Source organism: Lipotes vexillifer, unplaced genomic scaffold, assembly GCF_000442215.2.
Source record: "Lipotes vexillifer unplaced genomic scaffold, Lipotes_vexillifer_v1.1 scaffold1262, whole genome shotgun sequence".
Taxonomy (NCBI): domain Eukaryota; kingdom Metazoa; phylum Chordata; class Mammalia; order Artiodactyla; family Lipotidae; genus Lipotes; species Lipotes vexillifer.
In genome coordinates this window covers 408,044-428,816 of record NW_006775022.1, presented here as the reverse complement: position 1 = coordinate 428,816, position 20,773 = coordinate 408,044, and the positions used below count along the sequence as shown (strand labels likewise).

General features: G+C 41.3%; 1 protein-coding gene across 1 annotated transcript in view; it reads right to left on the bottom strand.

Annotated features, from left to right (window-relative positions):
* Window positions 1-20,773, bottom strand: part of ADAM12 (ADAM metallopeptidase domain 12) — a 396,124-nt gene that overhangs the window by 3,665 nt on the left and 371,686 nt on the right. The window contains exon 22 of the mRNA XM_007449628.1: window positions 469-587. Within this exon, the coding sequence (XP_007449690.1) occupies window positions 469-587 (119 nt within the window). The remainder of the gene's footprint in view (window positions 1-468; window positions 588-20,773) is intronic.

The window sequence follows — 20,773 nt, the reverse complement described above, 5'->3', positions numbered from 1 at the left end:
TTATTTCATCCATGACCCTCCAACCTCACCTTGTTTCTCGGGATCCCAGGGGTTGGGCAGAGGCCATCAAGGTCCAAGTGGGATTTCTGGAGGTAGGTGTCCAGCTTTCATAATATCGCACCACTTGCTGGCTTTCTCTCCCTTGGGGGACATGACCCAGCCCAGATCAACAGGCACAGCTTTGAGGGATCTGTTCTACTTGATCTTGAGTTGATCTCATGGGTAGGCTGGGATCATTGCTAAGAGTGACATGTGACGCCTACAGTTATAGCTCCCAGCTGCTTCCTGCTTATTCTCTAGATTCGCCCTCACGTCTGTTTTATATTGTTCCCAGGGGTGGGGAGTGCAGGACACACAGCCGCCAGCGCCACCCCCATGTCCTCCTGTGGCTTGAGAAGCATGGCTTGGTGCAGCTTCACCCACACAGTTTTGGGGAGAAAAAGAGGGACATGGGTGTATCACACCAACCTGATGGGCGCCCGGCGGAGCCCAGACTCCTGATGTCCCAGGGTCCTGGCAAGCCGGGTGGTCCTGCTTAAAGGATCTGCAGGCAGAGGCTTCTGAGGAGGGTTTGGCTTACGAGTTCCCTGCAATAAACCACAAGATCATGTCTGATCACCATCTCCGTGAACTCGTACAAGACACTGACCTCAGGAGCTGTTGAGTCCCCTGGAGAGCGGGATAGAGACAGGAGAGTGGTTAAGTTGCTGCACAGCCCAAGTTTCATTTACTGTAAACTTTCTGAATACGATCCTCTAACCGCACAGGTGTGGTGGTGGTGCGTGCGTGCGTGTGAGGGTGGGTGACCTGTGTTACAGATTTAACCATCGCATCATTTAGTTACAGTCACTCAAATATGGGTCTTCAGCTGCCATATGCTGTTCCCAGGCCTTGGAAGTATGGCTGCTGCTGGTGTTTCTGGGCCACTGTTACCCAGGGGATGTCAACTTTCCTGTGCTTTTAGGCTTCTTTTCAATTTATAAAGGCCTAACATGAGAAGATGGTGAAAATCTTTTCAAAGAACACATTCATTGCTTCAAATTTGCCAGAATCCTGTAACAGAACTCGTTCAGCTGTGGGCGAAACAGACAATGAAGGTGACCATCCTTCACGCATCAGTGTGGGGTCAGTAACGTCCCTCCATGAAAGACACAAAGGTCCTGCTACCAAAATATTTTCTAATAATTCATTCAGAGAGTCAAACTGGCTTGGAAAGTGACACCCAGAAGGAAAACCCAAGACACAGTGGTTTGAGGGACAGATATTGATTGTTCTGTAAGGAAGCTGATGGGGGTGGTGCTGTATTGCCAGAGGCCAGTGAGGGAGTTGGCAGTCGAAGATGGGCAGAGCATGAACTTGGAGTATCTGCTCTGGGTTTTGTACAAATACCAATACTCTGGGACTCGTGCAAGTCACTTGACTTCTCTGAACCTCAACTTCTCTGTCTGTAAAGTGGGAGAAAACAAGGCCCATCTCATAGCACGGTTATGAGGACTAAATAAAATAATGTATGGGGAGCTCCCAGAATATAGATAACAATGATTAAAAGTCACTTGTGGGACTTCCCTGGTGACTCAGTGGTTAAGACTCCGCGCTCCCAATGCAGAGGGCCCAGGTTCGATCCCTTGTCGACCACAGCTGTATGGAAAATACAGCAACTTGAAACTATGGGGAAACTGGGATAGGAAAGAGCCACCGATCAAGGAACAGACTTAAAAGTGCCATTTCTACATCAGCTCTCATTTATGGAAATATTAACAGCCTGTTGAATGTAAAATAGAACACAACCTTCACTAGAAATACAGACCATACAATGAGCACAAGCACCGAAGTCAGGCTGTTTGTATATCCAACCAGGCTCTGCGCTTACAAGCTCTGAGAGCACACAAGTTATTTAACTTCTTTAAGTTGTAGAGAGGAGATGATGTGAGGGTTCAGGGAGAGATTATCTGTTAATCTCTTAGCATAGAGCCTGGCACACAGTGACCAATACGTGTTAGCTGCTACTGCTTCACAACTACTATTATTGAAGGAGTGAATTTAACCATCTAAAAGCACCATAATCCTCCCAACAAACACTGGGTGATAAACCATGGCTTTATGGTACCAAGACGGTACCGAACACAGTCAGGGATGTGGGGACCAGCTTGAGGGAAATGAGGAGAAGTTCAACGGTAAATGCCAAAGACCACAGACAAAGGTGATACAACATATACATAAATGGTGTCACTTACGGGATCTGAACAAATAGTAATGAGAGAAAAGATACCCAGATTTATTTTGTAAAAACTTTTCTGAAAGAGTTAAGTCTATGGATTGAAAGTGTACACTGTTTCCCTGGGTGAAATGAATCAGACCCATCAGAATTAAGACATAATTAATAGGATACAGAGTCATGTCACTCACAAGGAAAAAAGAAATAAGCCAGCTTCTGATTTCTTCAGAGCAGATGGAGGAAGCATGCATCTAAGAGTTTCAGGGAAAGAAAGGGTGATCCATTAATTTTATGCCTAAACTGTCATTGAAAAAAATAAAGCAACAGCCAAGTGTCTTTGAACATACAAAATTCAGGGAATATACCTCCTAAGAGCTCTTCTGGAAGGAATTCTGGAAGTCCAATAGAATGAACTTCAGCCAACCAGGAAAAGAATGGATCAGTGGCAAGGAGATTAAGCACTAAATCCCTTCAATGTAGACCTAAGGGTAACAAAATTGTGGGAAATATGGCTACAAAACAGAAAGTAAATGTTATTAGCCATAATAATATAGACATTCTAGAACTAACCAAAGTTGGGAGGTGGATCAGCCATTTCCAGATATACGGCAGGCTGAGTTATTTTGACCTACCTTCTCTCTCAAATTGTTGCATAAAATGTATTTAATAGAAGAAATGGACAAATTCTTAGTAAGGTACAATCTCCCAAGACTGAATCAGGAGAAACAGAAAATATGAACAGACTAATCACATGTACTGAAATTGAAACTGTGATTAGAAAACTTTCAACAAACAAAAATCCAGGACCAGATGGCTTCACAGGCGAATTCTATCAAACACTGAAGAAGCGCTAACACCCATCCTTCTGAAACTCTTCCAAAAAACTGCAGAGGAAGGAACACTTCCAAACTCGTTCTATGAGGCCACCATCACCCTGATACCAAAACCAGACAAAGATACCACAAAAAAAGAAAATTACAGACCAATATCACTGATGACCATAGACTCAAAAATCCTCAACAAAATACTAGCAAACTGAATCCAACAACACATTAAAAGGATCATACACCATGATCAAGTGGCATTTATCCCATGGATGCAAGGATTTTTCAATATCCACAAATCAGTGATACACTATGTCAACAAACTGAAGAATAAAAACCATATGATCATCTCAACAGATGCAGAAAAAACTTCTGACAAAATTCAACACCGATTTATGATAAAAACTCTCCAGAAAGTTGATGTAGAGGGATCCTACCTCAACATAATAAAGGTCATATATGACAAACCTACAGCTAGCATAATACTCAATGGGGGAAAGCTGAAAGCATTTCCTATAAGATCAGGAACAAGACAAGGATGTCCACTCTCACCACTTTTATTCAACATAGTTTTAGAAGTCCTGGCCATGGCAATCAGAGACAAAAAAGAAATAAAAGGAATCCAGATTGGCAAAGAAGAAGTAAAACTGTCACTGTTTGCAGATGACATGATACTATACATAGAAAATCCTAAAGATGCTACCAGAAAACTACTAGAGCTCATCAATGAATTCGGTAGAGTCGCATGATACAAAATTAATACACAGAAATCTGTTGCATTTCTATACATTAACAATAAAAGATCAGAAAGAGAAATTAAAAAAACAATCCCATTTACCATCACATCAAAAAGAGTAAAATACCCAGAAATAAACCTACCTAAGGAGGCAACTACTCCAAAAACTATGATGGTGATGAAAGAAATCGAAGATGACACAAACAGATGGAAAGATACACCATGTTCTTGGATTGGAAGCATCAATATTGCCAAAATGACTATACTACCCAAGGCAATCTACAGATTCAATGCAATCCCTATCAAATTACCAATGGCATTTTTCACAGAACTAGAACAAGAAAATTTTAAATTTGTATGGAGACACAAAAGGCCCTGTACAGCCAAAGCAATCTTGAGAAAGAAAAACAGAGCTGGAGGAATCAGGTTCTCTGACTTCAGACTATACTACAAAGTCATAGTCATCAAAACAGCATGGTACTGGCACAAAACAGAAATACAGATCAATGGAACAGGATAAAAAATCCAGAAAGAAACACACGCACCTATGGTCAATTGACACAGGAGGCAAGACTATACAATGGAGAAAAGACAGTCTCTTCAGTAAATGGTGCTGGGCAAACTGGACAGCTACATGTAAAAAATATGAAATTAAAACATTCTCTAACAGCATTAAAAAAACATAAACTCAAAATGGATTAAAGACCTAAACGTAAGACTGGATAGGCAGAACACACTTTAACATAAATCACAGCAAGATCTTTTTTGATCCTTCTCCTAGAGTGATGGAAATAAAAACAAAAATAAACAAATGGGACCTAATTAAACTCAAAAACTTTTGTATAGTAAAGGAAACCATAAACAGAATGAGAAGACAACCCAGAGCGGGAGAAAATATTTGCAAATGATGTGACCAACAAGGGATTAATCTCCAAAATTTACAAACAGCTCACGTGGCTCAGTATCAAAAAAACAAACAACCCAATCAAAAAATGGGCAGAAGACCTAAACAGACATTTCTTCAAAGAAGATATACAGATGGCCAAGAGGCACATGAAAAGATGCTCAACATTACTAATTATTAGAGAAATGCAAATCAAAACTACAATGAGATATCACCTCATACCAGTCAGAATGGCCATCATCAAAAAATCTACAGACAATAAATGCTGGAATGGGTGTAGAGCAAAGGGAACCCTCTTACACTGTTGGTGGGAATGTAAATTGATACAGCCACTATGGAGAACAGTGGGGAGGTTCCTTAAAAAACTAACAATAGAGCTCCCATATGATCCAGCAATCCTACTCCACAGCATATATCCTGAGAAAACCATGGTTCAAAAGGACACATGCACCCCCAATGTTCATTGCAGTGCTGTTTACAATAGCCAAGACATGGAAGCAACCTAAAGGTCCATCAACAGATGAATGGACAAAGATGTGGTACATATTTAAGATGGAGTATTACTCAGCCATTAAAAAGAATGAAATTTGGACGAGGGGATGATGGCGGAAGAGTAAGATGCGGAGATCACCTTCCTCCCCACAGATACACCAGAAATACATCTACATGTGGAACAACTCCTACAGGACATCTGCTGAACGCTGGCAGAAGACCTCAGACCTCCCAAAAGGCAAGAAAGTCCCCACGTACATGGGTAGGGCAAAAGAAAAAAGAATAAACAGAGACAAAAGGATAGGGACGGGCCCTTTACCAGTGGGAGGGAGCTGTAAAGGAGGAAAGGTTTCCACACACTAGGAAGCCCCTTCGCGGGCAGAGACTGCGGGTGGCGGAGGGGGAAAGCTTCGGAGGCGCAGAGGGCAGCGCAGCAACAGGGGTGCGGAGGGCAAGGTGGAGAGATTCCCGCACAGAGGATCAGTGCCGACCGGCACTCACCAGCCCGAGAGGCTTGTCTGCTCACCCGCCGGGGCGGGTGGGGCTGGGAGCTGAGGCTCGGGCTTCGGTCGGAGCGCCGGGAGAGGACTGGGGTTGGCTGTGTGAACACAGCCTGCAGGGGGTTAGTGCATCACGGCTGGCCGGGAGGGAGTCCGGGGGAAACTCTGGAGCTGCCTAAGAGGCAAGAGACTTTTTCTTCCCTCTTTGTTTCCTGGTGCGCGAGGAGAGGGGGTTCAGAGCGCTGCTTAAAGGAGCTCCAGAGACGGGCATGAGACGCTAAGGCTGCTGCTGCTGCCACCAAGAAGCCTGTGTGCGAGCACAGGGCACTATCCACACCCCGCTTCCAGGGAGCCTGTGCAGCCCGCCACTGCCAGGGTCTTGGGATCCAGGGACAACTTCCCCGGGAGAACGCACGGCGCGCCTCAGGCTGTTGCAACGTCACGCTGGCCTCTGCCGCCGCAGGCTCCCCCCGCATCCGCACCCCTCCCTCCCTTCAGCCTGAGTGAGCCAGAGCCCCCGAATCAGCGGCTCCTTTAACCCTGTCCTGTCTGAGTGAAGAACAGACGCCCTCTGGCGACCTACACACAGAGGCGGGGCCAAATCGAAAGCTGAGCCCCTGGGAGCTGTGAGAACAAAGAAGAGAAAGGGAAATCTCTCCCAGCAGCCTCAGAAGCAGCGGATTAAAGCTCCACAATCAACTTGATGTGCCCTGCATCTGTGGAATACCTGAATAGACAACGAAACATCCCAAATTGAGGAGGTGGACTTTGAGAGCAAGATTTATGATTTATTCCCCTTTTCCTCTTTTTGTGAGTGTGTATGTGTATGCTTCTGTGTGAGATTTTGTCTGTATAGCTTTGCCTCCACCATTTGTCCTAGGGTTCTATCCGTCTGTTTTTTAAAATTTTTTTCTTAATAATTAGTTTAATTTTAATAACTTTATTATATTTTATCTTACTTTATTTTACTTTATCTTCTTTCTTTTCTTTCCTTCCTCCCTCCCTCCCTCCTTCCTTCCTTCCTTCCTTTCTTTCTTTCCTTCTTTCTACTTCTACTAATTCTTTCTTTCTACTTTTTCTCCCTTTTATTCTGAGCCGTGTGGATGAAAGGCTCTTGGTGCTGCAGCCAGGAGTCAGTGCTGTGCCTCTGAGGTGGGAGAGCCAACTTCAGGACACTGGTCCACAAGAGACCGCCCAGCTCCACATAATATCAAACGGCGAAAATCTCCCAGAGATCTCCATCTCAACACCAGCACCCAGCTTCACTCAACGACCAGCAAGCTACAGTGCTGGACACCCTATGCCAAACAACTAGCAAGACAGGAACACAACCCCACCCATTAGCAGAGAGGCTGCCTAAAATCATAATAAGTCCACAGACCCCCCAAAACACACCACCAGACGTGGACGTGCCCACCAGAAAGACAAGATCCAGCCTCATCCACCAGAACACAGGCACTAGTCCCCTCCACCAGGAAGCCTACACAACCCACTGAACCAACCTTAGCCACTGGGGACAGACACCAAAAACAATGGGAACCACGATTCTGCAGCCTGCAAAAAGGAGACCCCAAACACAGTAAGATAAGTAAAATGAGAAGACAGAAAAACACACAGCAGATGAAGGAGCAAGATAAAAATGCACCAGACCTAACAAATGAAGAGGAAATAGGCAGTCTACCTGAAAAGGAATTCAGAATAATGATAGTAAAGGTGATCCAAAATCTTGGAAATAGAATGGACAAAATGCAAGAAACAGTTAACAAGGACCTAGAAGAAATAAAGATGAAACAGACAATGATGAACAACACAATAAATGAAACGAAAAGTACTCTAGATGGGATCAATAGCAGAATAAATGAGGCAGAAGAACGGATAAGTGACCTGGAAGATAAAATAGTGGAAATAACTACTGCAGAGCAGAATAAAGAAAAAAGAATGAAAAGAAATGAGGAGAGTCTCAGAGACCTCTGGGACAACATTAAATGCACCAACATTCGAATTATAGGGGTTCCAGAAGAAGAAGAGAAAAAGAAAGGGACTGAGAAAATATTTGAAGAGATTATAGTTGAAAACTTCCCTAATATGAGGAAGGAAATAGTTAATCAAGTCCAGGAAGCACAGAGAGTCTCATACAGGATAAATCCAAGGAGAAATATGCCAAGACACATATTAATCAAACTGTCAAAAATTAAATACAAAGAAAACATATTAAAAGCAGCAAGCATATTAAAAGCATATTAAAAACATATTAAAAACATATTAAAAGCAGCAAGGGAAAAAGAACAAATAACACAGGAAATCCCCATAAGGTTAACAGCTGATCTTTCAGCAGAAACTCTGCAGGCCAGAAGGGACTTGCAAGACATACTTAAAGGGATGAAGGAGAAAAACCTGCAACCAAGATTACTCTACCCAGCAAGGATCTCCTTCAGATTTGATGAAGAAATTAAAACCTTTACAGACAAGCAAAAGCTGAGAGAGTTCAGCAGCACCAAACTAGCTTTACAACAAATGCTAAAGGAACTTCTCTAGGCATGAAACACAAGAGAAGGAAAAGACCTACAATAAGAACCCAAAACAATTTAGAAAATGGGAATAGGAACATACATATCGATAATTACCTTAAATGTAAATGGACTAAATGCTCCCACCAAAAGACACAGATTGGCTGAATGGATACAAAAACAAGACCCATATATATGCTGTCTACAAGAGACCCACTTCAGACCTAGAGACACATACAGACTGAAAGTAAGGGGATGGAAAAAGATATTCCATGCAAATGGAAACCAAAAGAAAGCTGGAGTAGCAATTCTCATATCAGACAAAATAGACTTTAAAATAAGGACTATCAGAAGAGACAAAGAAGGACACTACATAATGATTAAGGGATCGATCCAAGAAGAAGATATAACAATTGTAAATATTTATGCACCCAACATAGGAGCACCTCAATACATAAGGCAAAAACTAGCAGCCATAAAAGGGGAAATCGACAGTAACACATTCATAGTAGGGGACTTTAACACCCCACTTTCACCAATGGACAGATCATCCAAAATGAAAATAAATAAGGAAACACAAGCTTTAAATGATACATTAAACAAGATGGACTTAATTGATATTTATAGGACACTCCATCCAAAAACAACAGAATACACATTTTTCTCAAGTGCTCATGGAACATTCTCCAGGATAGATCATATCTTGGGTCACAAATCAAGCCTTGGTAAATTTAAGAAAATGGAAATTGTATCAAGTATTGTTTCCGACCACAATGCTATGAGGCTAGATATCAGTAACAGGAAAAGATCTGTAAAAAATACAAACACATGGAGGCTAAACAATACACTACTTAATAACGAAGTGGTCACTCAAGAAATCAAAGAGGAAATCAAAAAATACCTAGAAACAAACGACAATGGAGACACGACGACCCAAAACCTATGGGATGCAGCAAAAGCAGTTCTAAGAGGGAAGTTTATAGCAATACAATCCTACCTTAAGAAACAGGAAACATCTAGAATAAGCAACCTAACCTTGTACCTAAAGCAATTAGAGAAAGAAGAACAAAAAACCCCCAAAGTTAGCAGAAGGAAAGAAATCATAAAAATCAGATCAGAAATAAATGAAAAAGCAATGAAGGGAACGATAGCAAAGATCAATAAAACTAAAAGCTGGTTCTTTGAGAAGATAAACATAATTGATAAACTATTAGCCAGACTCATCAAGAAAAAAAGGGAGAGGACTCAAATCAATAGAATTACAAATGAAAAAGGAGAAGTAACAACTGACACTGCAGAAATACAAAAGATCATGAGAGATTACTACAAGCAACTGTATGCCAATAAAATGGACAATCTGGAAGAAATGGACAACTTCTTAGAAATGCACAAACTACCAAGACTGAATCAGGAAAAAATAGAAAATATGAACAGACCAATCACAAACACTGAAATTGAAACTGTGATTAAAAATCTTCCAACAAACAAAAGCCCAGGACCAGATGGCTTCACAGGCGAATTCTATCAAACATTTAAAGAAGAGCTAACACCCATCCTTCTGGAACTCTTCCAAAATATAGCAGAGGGAGGAACACTCCCAAACTCATTCTGCGAGGCCACCATCACTCTGATACCAAAACCAGACAAAGATGTCACAAAAACAGAAAACTACAGGCCAATATCACTGATGAACATAGATGCAAAAATCCTCAACAAAATACTAGCAAACAGAATCCAACAGCACATTAAAAGGATCATACACCATGATCAAGTGGGGTTTATTCCAGGAATGCAAGGATTCTTCAATATACGCAAATCTATCAATGTGATTAACCATATTAACAAATTGAAGGAGAAAAACCATATGATCATCTCAATAGATGCAGAGAAAGCTTTTGACAAAATTCAACACCCATTTATGATAAAAACCCTGCAGAAAGTAGGTGTAGAGGGAACTTTCCTCAATATAATAAAGGCCGTATATGACAAGCCCACAGCCAACATCATCCTCAATGGCGAAAAACTGAAAGCATTTCCACTAAGGTCAGGAACAAGACAAGGTTGCCCACTCTCACCACAATTATTCAACATAGTTTTGGAAGTTTTAGCCACAGCTGTCAGAGAGGAAAAACAAATAAAAGGAACCCAAATTGGAAAAGAAGAAGTAAAGCTGTCACTGTTTGCAGATGACATGATACTATACACAGAGAATCCTAAAGATGCCACCAGAAAACTACTAGAGCTAATCAATGAATTTGGTAAAGTAGCAAGATACAAAATTAATGCACAGAAATCTCTGGCATTCCTATACACTAATGATGAAAAAATCTGAAAGTGAAATCAAGAAAACACTCCCATTTACCATTGCAGCAAAAAGAATAAAATATTTAGGAATAAACCTACCTAAGGAGACAAAAGACATGTATGCAGAAAACTATCAGACACTGATGAAAGAAATTAAAGAGGATACAAACAGATGGAGAGATATACCATGTTCTTGGATTGGAAGAATCAACATTGTGAAAATGACTCTACTACCCAAAGCAATTTACGGATTCAATGCCATCCCTGTCAAAGTACCACTGGCATTTTTCACAGAACTAGAACAAAAAATTTCACAATTTGTATGGAAACACAAAAGACCCCGAATAGCCGAAGCAATCTTGAGAATGAAAAACGGAGCTGGAGGAATCAGGCTTCCTGACTTCAGACTATACTACAAAGCTACAGTAATCGAGACAGTATGGTACTGGCACAAAAACAGAAGTATAGATTAATGGAACAGGATAGAAAGCCCAGAGATAAACCGACGCACATATGGTCACCTTATCTTTGACAAAGGTGGCAGGAATATACAGTGGAGAAAGGACAGCCTCTTCAATAAGTGGTGCTGGGAAAATTGGACAGGTACATGTAAAAGTATGAGATTAGATCACTCCCTAACACCATACACAAAAATAAGCTCAAAATGGATTAAAGACCTAAATGTAAGGCCAGAAACTATCAAACTCTTAGAGGAAAACATAGGCAGAACACTCTATGACATAAATCACAGCAAGATCCTTTTTGACCCACCTCCTAGAGAAATGGAAATAAAAACAAAAATAAACAAATGGGACCTAATGAAACTTCAAAGCTTTTGCACAGCAAAGGAAACCATAAACAAGACCAAAAGACAACCCTCAGAATGGGAGAAAATATTTGCAAATGAAGCAACTGACAAAGGATTAATCTCCAAAATTTATAAGCAGCTCATGCAGCTCAATAACAAAAAAACAAACAACCCAATCCAAAAATGGGCAGAAGACCTAAATAGACATTTCTCCAAAGAAGATATACAGACTGCCAACAAACACATGAAAGAATGCTCAACATCATTAATCATTAGAGAAATGCAAATCAAAACTACAATGAGATATCATCTCACACCAGTCAGAATGGCCATCATCAAAAAATCTAGAAACAATAAATGCTGGAGAGGGTGTGGAGAAAAGGGAACACTCTTGCACTGCTGGTGGGAATGTGAATTGGTTCAGCCACTATGGAGAACAGTATGGAGGTTCCTTAAAAAACTACAAATAGAACTACCATATGACCCAGCAATCCCACTACTGGGCATATACCCTGAGAAAACCATAATTCAAAAAGAGTCATGTACCAAAATGTTCATTGCAGCTCTATTTACAATAGCCTGGAGATGGAAACAACCTAAGTGTCCATCATCGGATGAATGGATAAAGAAGATGTGGCACATATATACAATGGAATATTACTCAGCCATAAAAAGAAACGAAATTGAGCTATTTGTAATGAGGTGGAGAGACCTAGAGTCTGTCATACAGAGTGAAGTAAGTCAGAAAGAGAAAGGCAAATACCGTATGCTAACACATATATATGGAATTTAAGAAAAAAAATGTCATGAAGAACCTAGGGGTAAGACAGGAATAAAGACACAGACCTACTAGAGAATGGACTTGAGGATATGGGGAGGGGGAAGGGTAAGCTATGACAAAGTGAGAGAGAGGCATGGACATTTATACACTACCTAACTTAAGGTAGATAGCTAGTGGGAAGCAGCCGCATAGCACAGGGAGATCAGCTCGGTGCCCTGTGACCGCCTGGAGGGGTGGGATAGGGAGGGTGGGAGGGAGGGGAACGCAAGATGGAAGAGATATGTGGACATATGTATATGTATAAAGCAGAAACTTAACACACCATTGTAAGTCAATTATATTCTAATAAAGATGTAAAAAAAAAAAAAATGAAACTTGCAGCAACATAGATGGAACTGGGGACTATCATACTGAATAAAGTCAAAGACAAATAACATATGATATCGCATATATGAAGAATTAAAAAATTATACAAATGAATTTATTACAAAACAGAAACAGACTCACAGGCTTAGAGAACGAACTTATGGTTACCAGGGGGTAAGGGTGGGTGGGGGAGGGATAGATTGGGAGGTTGGGATTGACATATACATACTACTATATATAAAATAGATAACCAACAAGGACCTACTATGTAGCACAAGGAACTCTGTTCAATATTCTGTAATAACCTTAATGGGAAAAGAACTTGAAAAAGAATAGATACATGTATATACATGTATAACTGAATCACTTTGCTGTACAACTGAAACTAACACAACATTGTTAATCAACTTTACTCCAACATAAAATTAAAAAAATTAAAAAAATAAAAATAACACGAATAACTCATTACATGTTAACATAAATAATATTTCTTAATGAAAAATTATAGTTTTTGATATAAAAATAAATTCAGTGAGAAGGGAAAAAATATTAAAATGTTTCTTAAAAGCATCAAAGAGCTACAAGATAGCAAGATGTTATCAGGCGAACATCTAAGTGAAAGGAGACGCCCAGAGGGGTCAGTAGTACACTGAAGCTATAGGCATTTGCCAAATTAGGGAAACCTGGGTTTTGGTTTTGATACTCTTTTAAGGTGAGGGATGCAGGAGTTGAAGGTCAGCACCTGCCTCAGTTCAGTAGGGCACCATTCTCTTCCTGACCTCTCCCTGATAAAGCTGGGCCCTGCAAACGACTGTACCTCAGGCTAAGAATATTCTAGAAGTAAACACATACTACTGTCCATCCCTAGCAGACACAAGAAGAGTTCTCTTGGTGCTGGGCAGACCAACCTATAACCACAAATTGCCCCTGAGGACCTGAAGTTGACATCACATCATCTGGGTGGCTCATAAGCCCTGAGCCATTTCAAGGGGCCTCAAGCTGGTGCTGCCCTGGTCACCTGACAAGAGGCAAATTACACCCTCTCTGGAGGAACAGACTTCATCCTAGACCTGAAAAAGCTCCCAGAGAATTTTCCAGAAAATTAAGTAGCTCACAGTAAATGACCAAGCACCCAAAGAAGCAAGGGGTCATGAGGGAGAGGAGAGAGAGAGAGAGAGAGAGAGCAATAAAAAAAACTCAGCAGTAACACACCCAAAGAGTTTAGATTTGGGAATTATTGGAACAAATTTTCTTACTGTATTTAAAAGAGAAGCCTCATGTCTGAATAAGAACCAAAGAGAATGTCCAGAAACAAAAAGTAAAACACAGCTGAGTTTAAGTACACATTTTGTTATGCTTAGTTTAATACCATTTATATAAACTGAAAAACACAAAATACTATATATTTTCACGTATACCTATTTACGTAAAAATATTTGAAAACTGCTATAGAAAATCAACACCAAACTTAGGACAGAGATGATACCTGGAGGGGGGCTGAGGTAGTCTATATTGTTTAATTTTTCCTTTGTTTTTAAAAAAGAAATGTAAGCATATTATATAACTGAAATTTAAATAGGTGTATACATAGAAAAACAGGTAACAATGGTTATTTCTATGTAGTATAAATATGGGTGAATTTTAGATCATTTTTACTTTTATATATTTTAAATACAGGTATTCCCCAATATTTGAAAGCTCGCTTTACCTCACTTTTACAAAAGACCTACAGTAGTACCTGTTTTCACTTAACTGAAAGAAATCCAAAGAGGACCTTTGCTTTTACAAAAAGCAAGCAAAAAGCAAAAAGAAGCTTTCAGCGTGTTTTTGGGGGCAGCAGCCGTTGTAGAGACAGCTCACCCTGAGCAGAGGGAGGGGCCCCACTAAGGTCCTTCCCTGTGAACTACACTCAGCATCTCAGCATCAAGCTACCAGAGCTCTGAACTGTGTCTGCGAGCATCTGTGCTTTATCTCGATTTATTTTTTGCATCCCTTAATAATATGTGTCCCAAGGTAATCGCTTTACTTTATGCCACTTTGTCTTATGAAGGGTTTCACAGGAATGCTCTGCTTTCAGATAGCAGGGAAATCTGTATTTAAAATATTAACAATAACATAATTAATTTTCTTTTTTATAAATTTATTTTATTTTTGGCTGCATTGGGTCTTTGTTGCTGCGCATGGGCTTTCTCTAATTGCAGCGAGCGGGGGCTACTCTTCGTTGTGGTGCGTGGGCTTCTCATTGCGGTGGCTTCTCTTGTTGAGGAGCACGGGCTCTAGGCATGCGGGCTCAGTAGTTGTGGCACACGGGCTCTAGAGCACAGGCTCAGTAGTTGTGGCACATGGGCTCAGTAGTTATGGCTCGCGGGCTCTAGAATGCAGGCTCAGTAGTTGTGGCGCACAGGCTTAGTTGCTCCGTGGCATGTGGGATCTTCCCGGACCAGGGCTCGAGCCCATGTCCCCTGCATTGGCAGGCAGATTCTTAACCACTGTGCCACGAGGGAAGCCCCGGAATTAATTTCAGTCTTTGGGCCAAAGGAGAAAACAAAAGAGAAAACATAGACTATTTAAAAATTATAAACATGGAAAATACTACAAGTTAGGGTAAGTACAGACAGAGCAGTGTTTGGGAAATTCCTAGACTTACATGCCATGTAATCAAGTATGAATAAAAGTATGAATAAAAATGAAATAATGATCTAAGAAGTTAGAGAAAGAAAATAAACCTAAAAATGGAAGTGATAAATATAAAAGCAGAAAATAATTAGTAAAATAAAAAATTACTATCATTTAGCAGACATTACAGACATTCTAATAATGTTAGATATTTTCATTTAATTATCACAAAGTCCAATGAGAGAGATATTATCTCAGATTTGTAGAGGGGAAATGAAAGTAATGAAAGTAATGTTTCTGTGGTCTAACAATAGTAAAAGGAAAGTCATATATAAAATCTAGAGCTGGTTCTTTGTGGGTAGGAGTTGAGGAGAAACGAGGTAAATCTAATAAAGAAAAGATAAGCCAATAATGGACAAATGAGTACACAAATACAATGAACAGTGTTGAGGATTAGTTAGGTGGTCATCTAGAAAAATAAAGTTGGATTCCTACTTCATTTTATACACTGAAGAGCAGATGGATCAAATATTTAAACGTGAAGAAAAGATCATGAAGGTATAAGAAATAGAAAAACATATTTGTAATCTTTGGGTAGACAAGCCTTTCTAAACATGACAATAAAAAGTGGCAGGGCTTCCCTGGTGGCGCAGTGATTGAGAGTCTGCCGGCCGATGCAGGGGACACAGGTTCGTGCCCCGGTCCGGGAAGATCCCACATGCCGCGGAGCGGCTGGGCCCGTGAGCCATGGCCGCTGAGCCTGCGCGTCCGGAGCCTGTGCTCTGCAACGGGAGAGGCCACAGCAGTGAGAGGGCCGCATACAGCAAAACAAACAAACAAACAAAAAAATGTGGCAAAGGAGGCGACAACACAGTTTATGAAAAAGGGAAAAAAAACAAATGGATTTTAAACCTGTGGAAAGATCTTACATCTCATTTTTAGGAAGAAAAATGTAGATACTTTTTTTCCCAACCGATCACGTTGGCAAAGGTAAAAAAAAAATCTCTGAACGCACTATATTGGTGAAGACCTGGGGAACAGAAATTGGGACGACTCCTTTAGAAGCATTTCTGCCTCATCTACCAAATTTCTAAATGCATATGGCCTTTGATCAGCAATTGTGCTCCCAGGAATTTATCCCACGTCCATCGTCATGCATCGGCCCAAGGTACCTGGGCAAGAATATGCCTGTTTGAAGCAGCAAATGATTGGAGACCACCCATGTGGCCACCAGTAAGGGACTGGTTAAAGAATCTACGGTGTGGCTCTACCATGAAATACTACACAGCCAGTAAAAAGGATGAGGTAGATCTGGAATAACCAAAGTGGAAAGAAGTACGGAGTGTGCTGCCATTTGAATCCAAAACAAGGATCTAAGGTTTGAAATAAGAGTGATAGCAAGGTGATGGTTGCTGAAGATGTGTGATGGGCGGCCAGGTTTCACTGTACCTTCGTCTCCAATTTTGAGTGTCTGAACTTTCCAAATTTTCCATAATCTCTCACTCTGCAGAGAGAGACAGGTGGAAGAGACTTTTCACTGTATTCTAAATCACATTTTACAAAAGCCTAGTAGCAATGATTGCTTCTGGGAAGGGAGCCTGGTGACAAAGGTGGGAGAGAGACTGTTTTCTAATAACCCTTTACACTGTTGGAATTTTTTACTTATAGGCATCCATTGTTTGTTACAAAATATAAAGGTAAAGTATCAGGCATCCATTTTTCTCATGTACAATCTGGCTGTTTATAGTAACAGAAGTGAGTGGAAAACAAACATGCCATTGAATACTGTAATGAGTTAAACGGCTTCCCTCTGAAGTTATTTCTCTCCAGGGAGATAAGGGTGCTTCCATGTGCAGTACCTTTAGAGACATCAGATGGGTTTGTCATGTAAATATTAGTGTATTTTCTACAACACTGCATTTCTTGTGGTTGTACTGCTGCTGGTATAAAGTCAAGTGTCTTCAATGCTAAAGGCTCAGAAATTTTTCTTAAACTGATTTCATGTCCTATGCAAGTGTTTTCCACAACTTGCATGACTAGTACTTTGTAAAACTTGTTTACGCTTCAATTGTACACCGTATTTTTTAAAGAAATGTATTTTTATTTAGATACCTTCAAAGTTGAATTCCTCTGTGTGAAGCGTTGTAAAATGATACATTTCTCTTTTGAGTGTCATTACGGTTGTACAAAGGTTTTCACTGGTTCTGTATTTCTACAGTTACTGACAAGCATGTAACACTGACTTTATCCTACATATAGTTGGCGTTTCAAATAAATGGCTTGGATAGAGAAAAAAAAAATCAGTGTATGATATGAAACCCAATAAATTTTAGCTGAAGTTTCTGGAAGTACTGGGCAGGCAGAGGTTAGCAGGAGTCCAAAACCTTGGTAACTACACTTTACATTTATAGGAGTAAGTGGCTCCAATTTCTGCTAACCCATGACTCACTGATATGGCAGCCCCTCCCCACCCCCCAGGGAGTAAGTGAGCCAGTGACAAGGCTTATTATTTACTACTGAAAATTCACATCAATTCAGCAGATTTCCTACACGTCTACTGTGTTCAAGGGCCTGGGTTGAGGTGTACCTGGAGATGAATAACTCACAGTCTTATGCCTTCTGAAATGGGGCAGGACAGGTGTCCGCGTAACTCTGGGCTGAGGCAGCAGGTGAGTAAGGAGACCCCTGGGAGGACTGCAGAAAGGCTCAGGAGCGGGGGGTCTCAGAGAACACCTGGGCAAAAGCGTGAAATCTGGGGAGCACAGAGAAGGCACAGAGGACGCTTCCCAGCGCGTCTTCTCAGTTATTAGCTTTAGGTTTCCCTGTAGTAACGAAGGCTTTTATTATAATGATCAGTTTTCTTGTATTTCATCTCACTTCTTTGGGAGAACATCTTGAAGACTGGATCCTTGTGAATGCTGGTTTAAGTATGGGACACCCACACAGGTCACAAGGGTGCAAATCCTCTTTCAAATCCATTCAGATATTGAATTCATTCTGTTGGAAGATGACTTTGAAAGTTTGGGCTCAACCTCAGAGTGACCAGCTATCACCTGATGGTTCCTAAATCATGGTCTAAATTCATTTTTTTTTGGCCTCCTATTCATATCCTTATAAAGTATTTATGAATGAGTAGTTATTCTCACGAATAAGAGCCTGTGTTAATTGTTCATCACTCTTTGTGTGGGCTGGGAGAGGGAAGGCTTCTTGAAATAGCTCTCCCCCGCTCCCTCTGAGGCTACTTAAGCCAAGTCTGATTGCTCTGCAGTCTTAGAAGAGATGTACAAGATTGGCTAGTCTTGTTTTACAAAATACGGTGTGTTGTATGTTCTACAGACACAGGTAAGGTGTGGATGAGGAGAAATGTCATGTTTGTCAGAAACCCTGGACTGAAAATCTCCACCTCTACAAAAAATGCATGGAGGATTTTTCATTTAAGATGCTGCGAATATCTGGAATGTGATGCAACTACTGCTATGGTTCTGAACAAGGGCTGGTTCCAAGAAAGGCAATATTAGACAAGAATGGCTGGAGTATGATACTGTCACAAGCAAAAAGCAAAGAGAAATGCAAGACTTTCTTGTTATAGTCTGAGGCTCTGCACGATGCCAGAAGGTACCTCCCGCCCCCCGCCCCTCCGCCCTTCACCTTTATCTCTGTGGCAGAAGTGGGGAAAATGAACGAAAGATCATCAAGGCAGTCAGTGATCTGAAACACGCTCATGATGCCAGTCCTCCTGCAGTTTCTGCCTCCCTCCCCTCTCTCCAGCCACGTGCTCATGCACCCATTTTAAGACTGCAGGTGGAGAACATGGGTTTGAGCCCTGGCTCTCCTGCTTTGGGGGTCTTGCTATTTGGCCTCACTTTGCTTCGTCTCCTCCTCTGTCAAATGGGGCTGTTGGCACTATCTGCCTCCTAGGCCTCCTTGACAGCGTTAGAAACGCCTGCCAAGTGCTTAGCCCAGGAGCATCGGCCACATAACTGGCGCTCAATACGTGCTTTGCTATTTTATAACAATTCAAAACACGACTGAGAAGCTCCTTATACCAAAACGCTTAGTAAAATAACTCAAACACACATAGGCATTTATAGACCACTTGGTTATAAGAATAAAAATAGAAATTAATCCTGCCATTGCTGAAATTTCTGCAGCACAGACCAGTTGTGCCAGAAATAGGGTTGGTAAATATTCTCACAGGCCCATCTGCCGTCTCAGGAAAGGACTTTAATTCAGCAAAAATCTAAGAGACAGATTCGGTCGTCGATTTTTGCTTCCTATTGTTTTAGTAAAGAAGCTAATCTGACTGGAAAAACAACCTTAACCAGTCAGTTCAGTAGTATGACTCACTGATAAGATTCCACGGAGAAAAAGCACGTCCTAATGTTTTCCAGGAAACTAAGGGCTTAAAAAAATAAAACAGTCCAGATCAAGTATGACCACACATCAGCACGTATAGTTCAAATGCCATTTTTAAGGGGCAAACCTTAACAAAAATACAGGTAAATGCTAAGTGATGCTTTCATGCGATTTTTACGTGTTAGAAGAATGGCCCATCTATGGGTTGAAGGTGCCACTTACACTCCCATTAGAATCATGGCACATTTCAGACTGACAGCAGAAAACTGTTTTGATCTCCAATTTCTTAGCACAGCCTTCTCTAGACATAATTCTGTGAGCAGAGAAGTCTATTTCGTAGCTGTGACATTGAACGTGTTTGTATTTAAACTTTAAATAAATGAATGAAGCCTATTAATTATAATAAACTGCGTAAAGGATTTCAGTTTGCCACATCCTAGAAATTTAACGAAACTCCCAGAGTTTGTCCCCGATCCTTTCCTTTTCTCATCTGGGAATAAAGTTAGGCACACTGGTGTTGGTGGGTAAGAATGCCACCTGAATGTCTTCACATTTTCTAGCCTTTTGAGTCACGCTTATTTTAAAATTCATATTTAGTAACCTGAGACCCTCTCTTGTGTGATGGTATCAGGGTCCCCGGGTGGTGTCTGTGTTGGGGGGCTGCGCCTGCCACCTCCCACCCTGTGCTCCTCCAGGCTGCTGTCTGGGTCCTCTCCCCGCAGCTCAGGCCTGACTCTGCAGGAGGCCATCCTCCCCCTGCACACATGCCCCTGGTGAGACTGCAGCCTCTCCTTCATCTGCCGACCAACTCAAGACCGGCACGAGGCCGCGATGGTTAGCCCCCTGCGCTGAGGTTTGGGGATGTACGGGCAGAAAAGGGAAACGTAAAACTCGGTGTTCGATGTTATTTCTCCTAGAGTCGCTGGCTCTCCCAGCGCCTCTTGGGCCCCCTTTCCTCCCGGAAGTCAAGTCGGGTGACTTTACAAATGATGTCTGGGGTGAGAGAAAGTGATCCCTTCGCTCTATAAAGCACAGCTCTTGAGCTCACGTGCCCCCATCTCTCCCGCTACCTGGGCGTCAGAGCTCAAGCCTGCTGCCCGAAGACGCCCCTCCAGAATTCTGCTCAAGACACGTGTTCGGTGTGCATGTGTATTTCCTCCCCTTATTAAACATTACTCTTTAAAAAACGATCATACAGTAAAATTGACTTTTCTGGGGTACAAAATTGGATGATTTTGAACACTTTTTTAATCAGAGAAAAAACACCTAAAATACCTTAAGATTAACCATCCTCAGAAAGCCTCTCAAAACCCTCTGGGAACCTTCTGTAGCCACTCCTGGAATTGCCCTGTTTTCCTTTTCTC